This window comes from Dermochelys coriacea, chromosome 1 (assembly GCF_009764565.3).
Source record: "Dermochelys coriacea isolate rDerCor1 chromosome 1, rDerCor1.pri.v4, whole genome shotgun sequence".
Lineage (NCBI taxonomy): Eukaryota > Metazoa > Chordata > Testudines > Dermochelyidae > Dermochelys > Dermochelys coriacea.
Window position 1 is genome coordinate 48,011,290 of NC_050068.2, and position 16,872 is coordinate 48,028,161.

General features: G+C 40.0%; 1 protein-coding gene across 3 annotated transcripts in view; it reads left to right on the top strand.

Annotated features, from left to right (window-relative positions):
* Window positions 1-16,075, top strand: part of BRCA2 (BRCA2 DNA repair associated) — a 99,748-nt gene extending 83,673 nt beyond the window's left edge. For 2 of the 3 annotated variants that reach the window (XM_038405551.2, XM_038405561.2), the window contains exons 22-27: window positions 3,358-3,559; window positions 4,950-5,116; window positions 5,216-5,354; window positions 12,359-12,615; window positions 13,640-13,792; window positions 15,285-16,075. In XM_038405551.2, the coding sequence (XP_038261479.1) occupies window positions 3,358-3,559; window positions 4,950-5,116; window positions 5,216-5,354; window positions 12,359-12,615; window positions 13,640-13,792; window positions 15,285-15,926 (1,560 nt within the window). In that variant the 3' untranslated portion in view covers window positions 15,927-16,075. Of the gene's footprint in view, window positions 1-3,357; window positions 3,560-4,949; window positions 5,117-5,201; window positions 5,355-12,358; window positions 12,616-13,639; window positions 13,793-15,284 lie in introns of those variants that run through there. The other variant, XM_043504386.1, reaches the window with a different exon arrangement.
* The last annotated feature ends 797 nt before the right edge of the window (window positions 16,076-16,872 follow it).

The window sequence follows — 16,872 nt, forward strand, 5'->3', positions numbered from 1 at the left end:
TGTTTATTGAATTTAATAAGCATTTTACTAGTGGATTTATAAGGTGTGAAAAGATGTAAAGAGTAGAGCTGAACAGAAATGTTTTGACGAACAGTTTCGTCAGAAATTGCCAGTTTGTCAAACTCAAAATTTCTTGTGAAAATGAGTCAGGTTCAGCTAACTTTTGCTCAATCTCAGGCACGTTTCCAGAGGTGCCCTGGCTGCTAGGGTTCTAATGGAACTCAACTAGGTCTACCATGCAGTCTGCTTCCAGGCCAGGTACCCCAGGTTTTTAGGGTCCCTGGCTTCCAACATTTCTGCTTCAGAGCTAGGAGCCTGGTAGCCTTGGAGGTCCTGGGAGCCGTGGCTCAAGCTGTGGCTCTCAGCTCTGCAGTCTGTTCATATTTTGGCCTTACTATTTAGTGGTGGGAAGCAGTAAAATGACATGAATTATGTCAAGTTCACTGGCAGCTGCTGGGGATTGGGGAGCATGTTTTGTTTCAAAAACATTTTATTTCAAAAACACTGTGTTTCCCAAACACAATTTTTTTGAATCCGCCAGTTTCATGAGAAAATTTGTAATATTTGGTTTCAGTTTGAATGAATCTGAAACCAAATTTCAAAATACTGAAATTCCTTATGAACAGAAAATTCCAAATTTTGGGCAGCTCTTCTCTGGAGTTAAGCGTCCAACTGTGAACGGTGAAATTTTACAAATGTGTAAATATATGGCTCTACAAAATTATTTTCATTGATAATTTTTTATTGTTATTATTTATTATTAGGGCTGTCTATTAATTGCAATTAACTCACATGATTAACTCAAAAAAATTAATCACGATTTATTGCACTGTTAAACAATAGAATACCAATTGACATTTATTGAATATTTTTGGATGTTTTTCTACATTTTCAAATACATCAATTCAGTTACAACACAAAGTGTACAGTGCTTACTTTATTTTTTATTACAAATATTTGCACTGTAAAAATGATAAACAAAAGAAATAGTATTTTTCAGTTTACCTCATACAAGCAACTTACAAATATAGGGGTTTTTATGTTACATAACGGCACTCAAAAACAAAACAATGTAAAACTTTAGAGCCTACAAGTCCAGTCAGTCCTACTTCTTGTTCTGCCAACCGTTAAGTGAAACAAGTTTGTTTATGTTTACGGGAGATAATGCTGCCCACTCCTAAATTGCAATGTCAGCTGAAAGAGAGAACAGGCGTTCGCATGGTACTGTTGTAGCCGGCGTCGCAAGATATTTACATGTGAGATGCACTAAAGATTCATATGCCTCTTCATGCTTTAGCCATCGTTCCAGAGGACATGTTTCCATGCTGATGACGCTCTTTAAAACAAATAACGTTAATTAAATTTATGACTGAACTCCTTAGGGGAGAATTATACGTCTCTTTTTCTGTTTTACCCTCATTCTGCCATATATTTCATCTTATACCAGTCTCTGATGATGACCCAGCACATGTTGTTTGTTTTACGAATACTTTCACTGCAAATATGACAAAATGCAAAGAAGATACCAATGTGAGATTTCTAAAGATAGCTACAGCACTCGACCCAAGATTTAAGAATCTGATGTGCCTTCCAAAATCCGAGAGGGATGAGGTGTGGGGCATGCTTTCAGAAGTTTTAAAGGAGCAACACTCCAATGCAGAAACTACAGAACCCAAACCACAAAAAAGAAAATCAACCTTCTGCTGGTGGCATTTGACTCGGATGATGAAAATGAACATGCATCGCATCTGGCATGTAAATATCTTGCAACACTGGCTACAATAGTGCCATGCAAATGCCTGTTCTCACTAGCATGTGACATTGTAAACAAGAAGCAGGCAGCATTTATCTTCTGCAAACGTAAACAAACTGGTTTGAGCGATTGGCTGAACCAGAAGCAGGACTGATTGGATTTGTAGGCTCTAAAGTTTTTTCCATTGTTTTATTTTTGAATGCAGGTTTTTTTGTACCTAATTCTTCATTTGTAAGTTCAACTTTCATGATAAAGAGATTGCACTGCAGTACTTGTATTAGGTAAATTGAAAAATACTGTTTCTTTTGTTTTTTTACAGTGCAAATACTTGTAATAAAAAATAAAGTGAGCACTGTACACTTTGTATTCTGTGTTATAACTGAAATAGATATATTTGAAAATGTAGAAAGCATCCAAAATACTTAAATAAATGGTATTCTATTATTAACAGCGTGATTAATCGTGATTAATTTTTAATGGCGCGATTAATCACAATTGATTTTTTTTAACTGCTTGACATCCCTAATTATTATTAGTATTTAAATAAATTTTCTACTTGAGTGAATATTTACCAAATATTTGTGGTGCAGTGACAATTGGTGCTTCTCACCATGCTTGTGTTTCCCTCCCCAGTGTAATTATAACAAGACCTCTATAAGAACATGGTACATACAAAAATCACTAAAGTAACTGAAAAGGAGTACTTGTGGCACCTTAGAGACTAACAAATTTATTAGAGCATAAGGTTTCATGAGCTACAGCTCACTTCATCGGATGCATCCGATGAAGTGAGCTGTAGCTCACGAAAGCTTATGCTCTAATAAATTTGTTAGTCTCTAAGGTGCCACAAGTACTCCTTTTCTTTTTGCGAATACAGACTAACACGGTTGCTACTCTGAAACCTAAAGTAACTGAGCAGCAGTTTGAGAGAGATTCAACCAACAAATCTATACTTTCAATTCAACCAACTTAGCAACAATGTAATTAAAATTAATGTTTGTAATTTTATGCCCTTGTCCTATTTTGTTTTTGCAAAAGAAATTGATCCAGGTTTGCTTTCTACTAAAGTTTAAAAAAAAAAAAAAACCACCAAAAACAAAAACCCATGATGTGACCCTCAAAACTTACGTACTTTTCACCTAAGTGATTGCTGTCTTTGCCCCCAGTCTTCCTCCTTTTCCAGCTCCAGCCTGTGTTTGCCATATCTCCCAATCTTAATTCAAGCACAGACACTTAGCAACAAGTTAAGTAGTGAGTAGTCCCATAGTGTCTATTATAAAGCTGAGGACATGCCTAAGCCTGTGCAGGATCAAGGCTTTTGACTGTAATAAGGTTCATGCCGTCTGAGACTTTGACTTTGACTTTGTAAAATGTGTGTATTTATGGTGCTGTACAATGCTTATTATTTGCATTTCAGTAATACATAGAGGGCCTAACCAAGATTGGGGCCCCTTTGTGTTATAATATATAATAATACTTCTGAAATCCTGTTACATTAACAAAATGAAAATTAAGCTTGTATATTTAGAGAAGACTTTCTTGAAAACTATGACAGACTTTTTTACTGATAGACACATGAGTGAGTTTGCCCTTTGTGGTTACAGGGCTATCTTAGTGGGGAGCAATTAAAAGCCTTGAATACTCACAGACAGATGTTGAATGATAAGAAGCAAGCTCAGATAGAAGCAGAATTCAAAAAGGCTATAGAGTCTGCTGAACGGGAGGAACTTGGTTGCTCCAAAAGGGATGTGTCTACTGTATGGAAGTTACGTGTTGTGGATTACAGAAAACAAGAAAAAGATAATGGTTAGTATTGAAAAATGTAAACAACTTCAATTTTCACCATAATAGGCCAATTTAAACTCTTGGGGTGGGGTGAAGATTAAAGATAATAATCAAGGTATGGTCCAACACCTAAACAAATACCTTGCCTTAGTTTTTAATAAGGATAATGAAGAGTTTAGGTAGTGGCAGGGTGGCTAATGGGAATGAGGATATGGAAGTAGAAATTACCACATCAGAGGTGGAAGTCAAATTTAGCAGCTTAATGGGACTAAATGAGAGAGTCCAGATAATCTCCATCTAAAAATATTAAAGGAACTGGCACATGAAATTGCAATCCCAATAATAAGGATTTTTAATGAATCTGTAAACTCAGAGGTCGACTGGAGAATTGCTAACGTAGTTCCTATTTTTAAGATAGCGGACAACAACAAAAGTGATCCAGGAAACTACAGTCCTGTTAGTTTGACCTCAATTGTATGCAAGGTCTTGGAACAAATTTTGAAAGAGAAAGTAGTTAAGGCCATAGAGGTAAGCAGTAATTGGGATAAAATATAACATGGTTTTACAAAAGTTAGATTGTGCCAGACCAACCTGAATCCCCTTCTTTAAGAAAATAACTGATTGTTTTAGACAAAGGAAATATAGCAGATCTAATCTACCTGGATTTCAGTAAGGCATTTGATACAGTTTCACATGGGAAATTATTAGTTAAATTGGAGAAGATGGAGATTAATATGAGAATGGAAGGGTGGAAAGAAACTGTTTAAAGGGGAAATTGCAACAAGTCCCACTGAAAGGTGAACTGGAGAGAGGTTACTAGCAGAGTTTCTCAGGGATTGGTCTTGGGACCAGTCTTATTTAACATTTTTATTGACAACCTTGGCGACTGCTAGCAGGAAATATTTTCCAACAGCCAGTGAAACTAGATGTGGAGGGCTTTGAGTTATTACAGAGAATTCTTTCTTGGCTGTCTTGCTGGTGGATCTTGCCCACATGCTCAGGGTCCAACTGATCACCATATTTGGGACTGGAAAGGATTTTTTCCCTGAATCAGATCAGCAGAGAGACTGGGGGTTTTCTGCCTTCCTCTGCAGCACGGGATATGGGTCACTTGCAGGTTTAAACTAGTGTAAAATGGTGGATTCTCTGTAACTTGCAGTCTTTAAATCATGATTTGAGGACTTCAATAACTCAGCCATAGGTTCAGGGTCTATTACAGTAGTGGGTGGGTGAGATTCTGTGGCCTTCAATGTGCAGGAGGTAAGACTAGATTATCATGATGGCCCCTTCTGACCTTAAAATCTATGAGTCTATAAATTCAACAGAGTTACACCAAGGATGTCTTAAATTGAATTTTTTTGAGGCCTCCATGTTATTGCATACTAATATGTTTTCTAATCTTACATTTTAGCCATTATATTGAATATATGGCGTCCATTATTGGATGTATGTTCCCTGTTAAAAGAAGGTGGCCGATACAGAATATACCAGCTAGTAGCTTCGCAATCCAGAGGCAAATCAGACACTGTTAATGTACAGTTAACAGCCACAAACAAAACTCAGTACCTGCAACTACAGGTAAAAACATTTAACTATTAATATATATTTATTAGACTAACAGCATAAACAATTTATATAAGCGTTATGGCATAAATATTTAAAGTTCTATTTCTTCAGGCTTCGCAAGAGGTGCTGTTACAGATTTATATTCCAAGGAAGGCTCTGCAGTTCAGCATGTTGTTGGATCCATCTTTTCGACCAGCCTGTGCTGAAGTGGATTTAGTGGGATTTATAGTTTCTGTTAGCAAGAGAACAGGTATATTGTGCATTGTGTCCAAGTTTTTTCATGTTTAAACAGATCATATTTAAAAAAAATCTTGCAAATTTCCAAGCTGATCTTGGTGTTGTACCTGCAGGTTTATAACTGTCTAATGTTTAGGTTAGACAGGCCAAACCATAGAATCATAGAAATGTAGGGCTGAAAGAGACCTTGAGGAGGTCATCAAGTCCAGCCACCTCTGCTGAGGGAAGACCAAGTAAACTTAGACCATTCCTGACTAATGTTTGTCCAACCTGTTCTTAAAGGTCTCCAATTATGAGGATTCCATAAAATCCCTTGGAAGCCTATTCTTTTACCCTTATAGGCTATGCCTACTCTAAGAAGTAAGGGTGGGATTCCCCTGCTCATGTACACATAGTGATGCTAGCTCCTATCAAGCTAGCGTGAGTATAAATAGCAGTGTAGCCATGCTAGCACAGGTAACAATAGCAGAGCTTAGCTGTGCCATGTATTAAACCCCTCTGAAACTACTGGGTATGTGCTGAGACATGCTGAGTACATAGCCACCAGTTTCACATGGGTTTGTATTCAGCATGGCTTAGCCATGTTTCTGCTGCCACTACTAGTGCTACTGGAACTATGCTACTATTTATACTCACCCTAGCTCAATGAGTGCTAGCAAGATTATCTGTATACGGGCAGGGGATTCACATCTCTACCTTATCGTGTAGATATAGTCATAGTTAGAAAGTTATTATTTATATCTAACCTACGTCTCCCTTACTGCAGATTTAAGCCCATTATTTCTTGTCCTACTTTCAGTGGACATGGAGGACAATTGGTCACGTTCTCTTTGTAACAGCCCTTAATGTATTTGAAGACTGTTGTCAGGTTTCCCCTTTTCCCCCTTCCTTCCCCTCCCCCCCATCTTCTTTTCTCAAGATTAAACAGGCCCAGATTAACCTTTCCTCATAGGTCAGGTTTTCTAAATCTTTTATTGTTTTTGTTGCTCTACTCGGGACTCTCTAATTTGCCAGCATCTTTCCTAAAGCATGGTAACCAAAACTAGACGCAGTTATTCCAGCTGAGGTCTTACCAATGCTGAGAAAAGCAGGACAGTTATCTCTTGTGTCTTACATATGGCTCTCCTGTCAATACACCCTGGAATTATATTAGCCTTTTTTGCCACTGTATCACATTGTTGCCTGATATTCCATTTGTGATCCATTAGAACTCCCACGTCCTTTTCAGCCTTATGCCACCTAACCATTTATTTCCCATTGATTTTTCCTTCTTGAATGAAGTACTTGTCTTGAATGAATTTCATTTTGTTGACTTCAAACCAGTTCTCTAATCTTTATGGTTGTTTTGAATTCCAGTCCTGTTCTCCAAAATGCTTGCAACCCCTCTCAGCTTGGTATCATCTGCAAATTTTATAAGCATACTCTCCACTCCGTTATCCAAATCATTAATGAAAATATTGAATAGTACTGACTGCTCTGTGACCCCACTAGATAAGTCCTCCCAGTTTGGCAGTGAACCACTGATAACTACTTTTTTGAGTATGGTCTTTAAACCAGTTGTGCAACCACTTTACAGTAATTTCATCTCGATCACAGTTCCCTAGTTTTCTTTTGAGAATGTCAGGTGGGACTGTCAAAAGCCTTAGTAAAATCAAGCTATATCATGTCTACAGCTTCCTCCCTATCCACTATGCCAGTAATCCTGTCAAAGAAAGAAATTAAGTTGGTTTGGTATGATTTGTTCTTGTTATTCCTTATAATCCTGTTATCATCTAAGTCCTTTACAAATTGATTGTGTAATAATTTGTTCCAGTATCTTTTCCAGTATCCCAAGTTAGGCTAACTGGTCTATACTTCTCCAGATCCTCTTTTTTCCCTCCTTTTTAAAGATAAGTGCTATGTTTGCCCTTTTCCGTTCCTCTGGGACTTCACCCGTCCTCCAGGAGTTCTCAAAGATAATTGCTAATGATTGCTTCAGCTAGTTCCTTAAGTATCCTAAGATGAATTTCATCAGGCCCTGGCAACTTGAATGCATCTAATTTATCTAAATATTTTTCTTTGAGTATTTGCTTATGTCATTCTAAGTGTGTGCCCACCCACATGCATGGTCGCCAGAGATTTTTGCCTTAGCGGTATCATTAGGGTCAACTGTGGCACCCCCTTGAGTGTAGCACTCAAGTGTCGATATAGCAGGCACCACCAGCCCTACACCCTCTCAGTTCCTTCTTACCGCCCACGGTGGTTAGTCGGAGTGCCTTTCCTTGCATAGTAAGGGCTAGTGGTTTCATCTGTTCTGAGTTCGAGCCTTAAGGACTTGTAAATAGTTGTTTATAGTAGTTAATGTTAAATAATTGTTAAGTGTAGTTAGAAGTTAGAGTCCTAGCGGGGACTTTGTCCCAGGAGGGGCATGCCCTGGTCTCTGAGGTTTAAGACCTGAGCAGACTGTAACAGGCCTATGCCTGTAAGTGACCCCCACAGCAGCTGCCTCAAGTGGTTGGGGGAATCACATGTGAAGGACAAGTGTCATATTTGTAAATATTTTCAACCCAGGACTCAGAGTGTGGGATATTCACTTGAGGGCTCTCCTCATGGAGGCTGTCCTCCATCCGGCTTGCAAGCCATCCAGCCAAGACTCAACTCCTGGCCTTGGCGCTTAGCACACCCCCAGCACCGGGCTCCACCTGGCACTGCTCCCCGTCACCAGTGCCCGGAAAGAAAACTAAGAAGCATGGTTCTCCGGCACTGGGCAAGAAAGGCCATGGGGCATTGGGCAAAGGACCCAGTTTGGGCCGCCTGGGAACTCTGGAGCCATGTGGACGTGCCTTCCTGGTCGGGGCCCTTAGCCCCTTAAAGGATCCACAACCAACTCCCGGGAGCGGTAGGGACCCAAACTTATGGTGACATCAACTCCTTCCCAAGCTCCCCTGGCACCAAGAGAGCAGAGGCCTCAGCCCGCTCCGCAGGCACCGCAGGAAGCGGCAAAGGCTCCCTACGAGGGCAAGCCAGCCACTAAGACCCCACCAAGGGGCAGTAGAGCACTGCCGATGCCCCTAGCCAAGGCAGCGCTCTCTGTCTCTGCACCACAGATCTCCGGCATTGCAGCCCAGATCCTCTGGGGCTCGCCCTTGGTCACTGGCACAGCATTCGTGGTCCCTGCCATCTCGACGTGGATCATCTAGCGGGAGGTGCCGGATTCTGTATTACCAGCACCATTCATTCTCTCGGTGCAGATCTCCGTCACTTACTCCGTGGGAGTCCTCCCCGTCTCAATACTGGTCCCCCCGGCACCAGTCCCCCCGACATTGGCACCGATCCTCCCACTCCAAGCACCGGTCTCAGGTGGCCACAGGCAGACACAGACGTTGATGGCCCACCATGGTCACCGGGAGGGATTCCTCCGGCATGGAAGGGCAGCTTAGTACCTCACTGAGACTCCACCAGTGCAACTGGACACCTGAGGCTGCATCAACATCTATGGCGCCACCTTGGCAGCACAGTCAGTGGCCTTATTGGAGTGCGTGGGGCATGCTGGTGATGACAATGCCCCCTTTGCACCGCTTATCTGCCGCCACCTCAGAGCAACAGTTAACTGCACCGGTGGCACTGGGGTTGGTGCATGAAACATGCTTGGAGGTTGGGATAGAGGGAGACAGTGCCCACCCGCTACCCCCACAGGGGATGATGTCCTGAGGCCTCCCCCCACGGTATAGTCATTGTCTGAGATTTACGGCCTGCTGACATGATTGCTTTTAGCAATAAGCAGTAGTGGTTTCAGGACTTTACTGGTTTGCCAAAATCTCCCCATACACTCTACGGATACTGGTAAGGGAAAAACTTCCGGCACCAGTGTATGTGGTGAGCGCACACACCTAATATGGAATGAACATGAGCAACACATCTCGAAGAACACCAGTTACAGAAAAGGTAACTGTCTTTTCTCCTTCCTTGCTAAGTAGAGGACCTACCCTTTCTTTTATCTTGCTCCTAATGTAATTATAACCTTTTCTTACTGTCTTTTTTTATGTCCTGTGCTTGGTGTCACTCATTTTGTGCCTTAGCCTTTCTGATTTTGTCCCTATATGCTTGTGCTATCCTTTTGTTATATCTCCTTAGCAATTCCTACATGTATCCATTTTTGGTAGGATTCCTTTTTTGATTTTTCAGGTCATTAAAGAGCTCCTGATGGAGTGATATTGGCCTCTTACTGTTTTTTCTCTTTCTTTGCATTGGATTAGTTTACATTGTGCCAGCTCTCCTGGACTCCTTTATCCTTTAGATTTTTTCCCCATGGGACATTTTCTGAGTTTGTTAGACTCCTTTATTGAAGTCCATTGTCCTTATTCTGCTGCCCTAATTCGTTCCTTTCCTTTGACACATGAAAGCGATTTCATGATCACTTTCATCCAAATTACCTTCCACCTTCAGATTTGCCACCAATTCCTCTCTGTTGGTCGGAATCAAATCTAAAATGGCTGTCCCCCTGGTTACTGCCTCAACTTTCTGAAAGAAAAACTTATCCCAAATAGGAGTACTTGTGGCACCTTAGAGACTAACAAATTTATTAGAGCATAAGCTTTCGTGAGCTACAGCTCACTTCATCGGATGCATCCGATGAAGTGAGCTGTAGCTCACGAAAGCTTATGCTCTAATAAATTTGTTAGTCTCTAAGGTGCCACAAGTACTCCTTTTGCGAATACAGACTAACACGGCTGCTACTCTGAAACCTGTTATCCCAAATACATTCCAATAACTTACAGGAAATTTTGTGTTTTGCCATATTACATTTTCCAACAGCTGTCTGAGGGTTAAAGTCCCCCATTACTACCAGGTCTTGTGTTTTGGATATTTATGTTGTTTGCTCTAGAAATGCTTCATCCACCTCCCCGTCCTCCTGACTTGGTGTTCTATAGTAGACTCCACTATGATAAATCTGCTGATATGGACCTTTCACCATAGTATCTGAGGGCTGTCTGAGACTTTAGAAATAGTAACAATGTTTCTTCATTCCCAGCCATTTAGGAAAAATGTCTTGATTAATTATTTGTTGAGGAAGAACTTAGTGGAGATGAGTTTTGTTTTTAAGTTTGGTATTCTCATCTATTGCAGGAGTGATTTCCTGTGTCTAGGTTCAAAACCTGTGAAATGTCTGTCTCCTATACTCATGAGTTGCCCTCTTGATCAGCAGTTGCATGGATCCAGTGGAACCTAGCTGTTGAAGGTGATGGTTGCAGAGAGACTGGTGATCTTATTGGTAACTAGAGAAAATCCTAGAGAGGGCCTTTGAATATCAAAACAAAGACCTGGAACTGGACTTTCTTCAGTAGTGAACTAGTGGAGAGAATGAATTGCACACCAGACTAATGTACTCAGGACAACCTTTCTTGCTAAGCGGATGAGCACCAGTTAGACCTTTTTTAAGGTGTCTGGCTTCATTCCTAGATATAAGCAGCAGTAAACAAATCCGGAGGTCACCGATATTTGGTCTTTGTGGCAGTTCTGTTCTCAGGAGAATGTAGCACAATCTTCTGGGCAGTTACAGATAGAAATGGGCATTTTTTTTTTTTTGTTGGCATGGTTATTTAGGCATCTGGTAGCACTGAATCCATCGGGGGAATCCCAGGCTACAGACCAACTTTTAGTCTAAGGTCAGATGTCCTTGATAGTGGGGATGTTATAGCTGAGGCAAGTTCTTTGAAGCATTTCTCTCTCTCTCTCTCTCTCTCTCTCTCTCTACCAACATGACTTCAGTCTTACCTGGGTTCAGTCAAGTGTTGATTAAAACTAGGCATTGAGAAATCTGGGAAATAGACCTGGCTTATGTTTGACAAAAGGAAATGTAGACCTGGTTGTTGTTGATGTACTGGTGCTGCCTGCATCTCAGCCTGTGGTGTCTCACCAGCTCTCTCCAGGACTTCATGCAGGTGTTGAATAGTAAGGAGGAGAGGACTGAGTTTTATGAGACCCTACAGGTAAGGGCTCCAAAAGTGGAGGAACAGTTGCCCATAATTGGTTTGGACATAGAGGAAGGACATTTCAATATCTAGTGATTAGCGCTATCAAACGCTACAGATGGGCACAGCAGGGTTTATTTTACTTGTCAGTGGACAGATCATCTACCAGAACAAGCAATGTCTCGATACCATCCCCTGACCTGAAGTTGACCTATTAAATCTTCCCTCTCTAGTTTCTTCGAGAATATTGTACTGCCAAACCTCTTTTCCTTTTACTGCTTTATCTCCAGTCCTACTGCTGCTTTCTTCCTTTTCTCTTGGAAATAATAAAAGCTGTAAGGTTGTCTTCAGAGGTTGCTTGCAATGTTATTATCTTCAACTCTCATCTCTGAAGCCCTGAATTGTTCTGCTAAGCTTGATGGGTTTTCTTTCACACAGAAATTAATTAGACAACTACTAAGGGATCTTCACCAGAAGTTGTTTGTGAAGTATTCTTCTTGCAGATTGTAAAGTATTTTATATATTTTTGAATAGAGATTTCTCATTGTTCTTTTACTTTCATCTCCTGGTTTAGTCAACTACTACTTTGCAGGCATAATTTTTGTTTCTACATAAAAGTTATACTTGTAACTTGTAAAAAAATATTGATCATTTATAAGTATCCTTCAAATTTTTGCAGTAACATGGTATAAGGACTTGCAATGTTTTGGGTTTTTTTTAATGACCTAAGGCATTTTACCCCACTAGACAGCATAGATATTTTAAATATTAGTTTGAGTCCCAGGCGCATTTGACTTGAAAGGTATTAAGGGCAAAATTCTGCTCTGTTATGCCAGTGTAAATATAGAGTACAGCAACTCTACTGAAGTCAGTGGAATTACATCAGATTAACACTAGTGAGCAGTGCAAAACCTGGCCCTAAGTAAATAAAAATCATTTTGCAAATTGAAGGCTTCCTTTCTTTGGACTTTGGAAAAACAACCCAAAAGTAATAGTAGAGCAGATTTTTTTCTATGAAAACATCTGTCCAAACTCGTGTATCATTTTGTTAATTAAAACTTTTTAGGTTTCACTACTCTGGTATATTTGTCAGATGAAGATCATAATCTAGTGGCCATCAAGATCTGGACAGACCTTAAGCAACTTGCTATTGAAGACATAATTAACCCTTTTACATTGATTTCTGCAAGCAATCTTCAGTGGAGATCTGAATTCAAATCAGAAATTCCCACATTATTTGCTGGAGACCTTTCCATATTCTCCACAAGTCCAAAGGATCGTCATCTTCAAGAGAGATTTAATAAACTGAAGAGCACAACAGAGGTAAAGTGGTGGACTTTTTAATACAATAGTTATTAGTGCAGTATAGGTTTTTTTTCAATATAGAGTCCATTAACACAGGTAATACTCTGACCAACCTATGAAAACACTGATAATATTCAGTTTGATTGATTGGGATTTTTGCAGGGGCTGTTTATTTTTCTTCTGGAGGAGCCTCCATATCACTCATGGAATTTCTTCATTTTTCTTGGCTTTTCACTACTATCCTCAAGGGCACTGTCAGGGTCATCATCCTCGGCCTAAGAAAAGTAATATAGTTTTCTATATGGAACCTGTCATTGCCACTTTAATTGGCTGAATTTAAAGATATGAGATGTACGCTGCTTTTGTATAGTTGAGCCCATTTATTAACAACTGTTTGCTCTCTCAATATTTTTGCAGTGACTGCAGTTTTTCAACTGAACTGTGTCAAGTGGAATATGAAATCAACAAAGCATGCATTTTCTCCCATTTATTTAGTTTTCTTTCAAATGTATACAAATATACATGAACAATTAGAATTACTCTTCAAGTAGCAAAACTTCGTACTGTCATAAGCTGTTGTTTCATATAGCTAGTATATATAGAAAATAATATAAATAAATATTTGAAAAATCATTGATAGTACCTGAAATAATTGGCGTTAACTGCAGTTTGGGACAGGATGCCAGACATTCGTAATTCACATTGAATAGGAAATCATTTCATGTCAGTTGATACTAAACAAGCACATTTATTTTGTTTTGGATTATTAGGCATGTGGGGGGAGTTTAATTTTTTCCCCATTAACAGGAACTAAGTAGGATTAACAGTAGGATTAACAATTTTACATTGTTCTCTAAGAGCTGCAGTAATTTTTTTAAAATTCACAACTTGAATTAGTAACCAGGAGACAAGCATGGTAATGTTCACAAAGCTCAGCTTAGCATTATTATTTCAGTAGTAAACATAATCTCAGATGTTATATTTTATACACATTTTAAAAACCACACAACCTCCTTACGTTTTTCTCTCTTCTGTCTTGTAGAATGTAAATTGCTTTTACAATGAAGCAGAACGCAAACTGATGAATTTGCTTCAAAGAAATGACCCACAACCTTATAACTTACCTAAAGAGTGTGCTTTAGATCACCTTTCTCCTTCCTGGAAATCAGGACTTGATGCAGGAAATAAATGTCTGGTAAGTTTATTGAAGTGTAAGATTAGTGTTTCCTTAGACCTCTTATAGCTGTTTGAACCAGTATATGCAATCTAATCCGGGGATGGTACTTCTCTAGAACTGTTCACGATCTCAAGGACTGAAATAATCACCTCCCACTATTTTAGTTCCTGGAGTGCTGTGGTAACCATCCTCCAGGGAGTAGAGTACAATCCGTAGCCCAAAATGTTCCATATAACATTCATAAAGTCAAATAAAGTAGTCTCAAGATATGCCTTTGTTCATCACATCTGTAACACTTCCTATCTAACTTTTATCTGAAACAAACTGGGGGCATGGCTACACTTGCAGATGTAGAGCGCTTTGAGTTAAACCAGCCTTCGTAGAGCTCAGTAGGGAAAGCACTGCAATCTGTCCATACTGACAGTTACAAGCAACCGACATGGTCACATTAGCAGCTCTTGCAATGGCCACAGAGAGCAGTGCATTGTGGTAGCTATCCCAGCATGCAAATGGCTGCAACCTGCTTTTCAAATGGGGGAGGTGGGGTGGAGTGTGACGGAGTGTGTTGTGTATATGTGGGGGGAGAGAGAGTGGGTTTTGGGGGGGGGCTGAGAGCATGTTAGCATCCTGTCTTGTAAATTCAGACAGCAGCAGACCCCGGCTCCCCTCCGCCTCTCTCTCACACACAGCATTCCACAGTAATGGTTGCTTTGTCTCAGAGCAGATAAGCATGTCAGCTGTCAGAAACGGAGCTTTCAAAGGGCATATCCGCATTCCTACAGCAAGTTCAAAACAATGAGAAGAGTGGCCACTTGACTTAAGGGGATTAGGGGATGTTTCTTGAGGCTGATCAGAGCGCAGTAATGCAAAACCTTGTTCATACTGTCGCCCGGGCATTTCAGCCACTACACAACAAGCATTAATCTTCTCGCCGAGGTGGAGTACCAAGAGCGCTCTACTCGTGGAGTCGGAGCATTCTATATACCTTGCCAGTGTGGCCGGGGAGTGAGCTAAGGCACCCGGGGCTGCTTTAATGCGCTCTAACTCGCAAGTGTAGCTAAGCTCTAAAGATCAGTTCCAGTTTTCAGTTCAAGAGCAACATACCCTATTTTCCTTTTTTATCTCCCTACTTCTTATTTTTTCAACCTCTTGTCATTTAGAATATATTAGGTCATCCTGTCTTTTCATAGCTGGTCAGGCATTTTATGAATCCTCATCATCTGATGGAAGAGGTTTCCCATATGGGAAGTTTAGATTTGAGATACAGAGCCAAACTCCTCTCTACCTTAATATGTATGTACACAGGGACGCTCCTGGAGTCGTACAACTTTTTTCTACTAACTTCAGCTTGAGATTGATAGCCACTACCAGAAGATTGACTAATGTGCTCAGACATAAATGGTGGCACAGTATTGTTTGTCCAATTTTCTGTTGTATGTGGAAATAATAGGAAATTAAATAAAATAAGGTGCTTGACTCAATATTAAAACTTTTTCTTCTTTTTAACTAGATTTCTTCTCCTAATAGTGAAATAAAATATGAGAGGTCTTTGCCAGCCAGCAAGCGTGACCTGAAACTTGTTCCACAAGGCTCAGCACAAATGACCCCACATATTTCTTACAGTGAAGAACCCCCCAAGAACTGCAAAAAAAGAAAAGCTCTGGACCTGCTCAGTCAAATACCTTCCCCTCCTCCAGTGATACCAATCAATTCGTTTGTTTCTTCATCTGTGAAAAAGGCTTTTCAGCCACCACGAAGCTCTGGTGTCCAGTATAACAAATCACTGAAGAGAACAAATCATAACTCTGGTCATATCAACTCCTTTAAAAGGACAAATGAAACTGCCCCTCTTCCTGAGAGTGACTTGGTTGCCGATGAAGAACTTGCAATGATAAACACACAAGTGCTCTTGTATAAATTGCCAGAAGAAAAGAAGATAGATTGTGTAGATGAATCCACCAGTGCAATATCCAATTATCCATCAGATCACCTTTTACTCAATAATAATTCTCCTAAGTCTGCTGCAGAAACAAAAACTTCACAAAACAATACTGAAGGAGCTGAGGCTCCTGGGAAAGACCCAAGGGAAAGTGAGGGCTCATTAGCAATCCGAAAGAAGCTACAAAGGCTAAGAAAACGAAAATGCTACTAAATGCATATGTACCGTACTGTATATACTTCATATTTAAATGATTTTTTTTAGTCTTTGCACATTGTAAACATTTATACAGTACCTAATTGTATTTAATAATGCACATCTATATTGCAAAAACAAAGGTTTAATAAATAGCATTTACTCTATGGAATAGAAAACCTTAGCGTTGAACAAGAATGGTACAATCTTTTATCCATTAAGATCTCCTTCATACCAGTATATTACAGCAGCACTGCTCACAATGGTGTCGTTGAAGGTCGGCCAACATTTAGTCGTGAACCGATATTTTAAACCTGATGTATTGATAAAGTAGAATAGAATATTTGTTTTAAATTAAATTGTTGGCTTTTCTGACTTTCTTGGATTATCAGGGAAATCATTAGAATGTATTTACAGTATTTAGCTGCTGAATCTAGAATCCAAGTTTTGCTGGTAATATATCTACTACTACTATTACTTCTTTTTGGATGAAGAGATCACCTAGAACTGTAACACCATGAAAGGGGCTCACATCTTCTTCATTTATTTATAACATGTAAAGAATCAAATTAACTTGCCTAGAACATATCTTTCAACTCCAGGGTTGAATACATATTTTTACTGACCACTTTTATTTTAGTTCCGGTTGTACATACCAAGTGAGGTCTGTCGGAGCTGGATTTCCCCATGACAAATCACAAAGATTCACTAGAGAGAGAAGCCGCCTCCCTGACTAGGGCTACTTGTTTGACTGCAGCTTTTCCTCCTCAACTGCCTTCCTCCCCACCATGTTCTACTGGCAAGAAGGGGTAAGGATTGTCTGAAAAATTAAGCTAGCAGCTCTGGCAAACCTCCTGCAGAGACCTGTTACGATTAACATTAGCAAGTTGGACTGGGACTCCTGTTGTCATGCTTAGAGGACAACTATAGGGAACAGGGTGGGGTGTAAAAGGACTTGCCACTG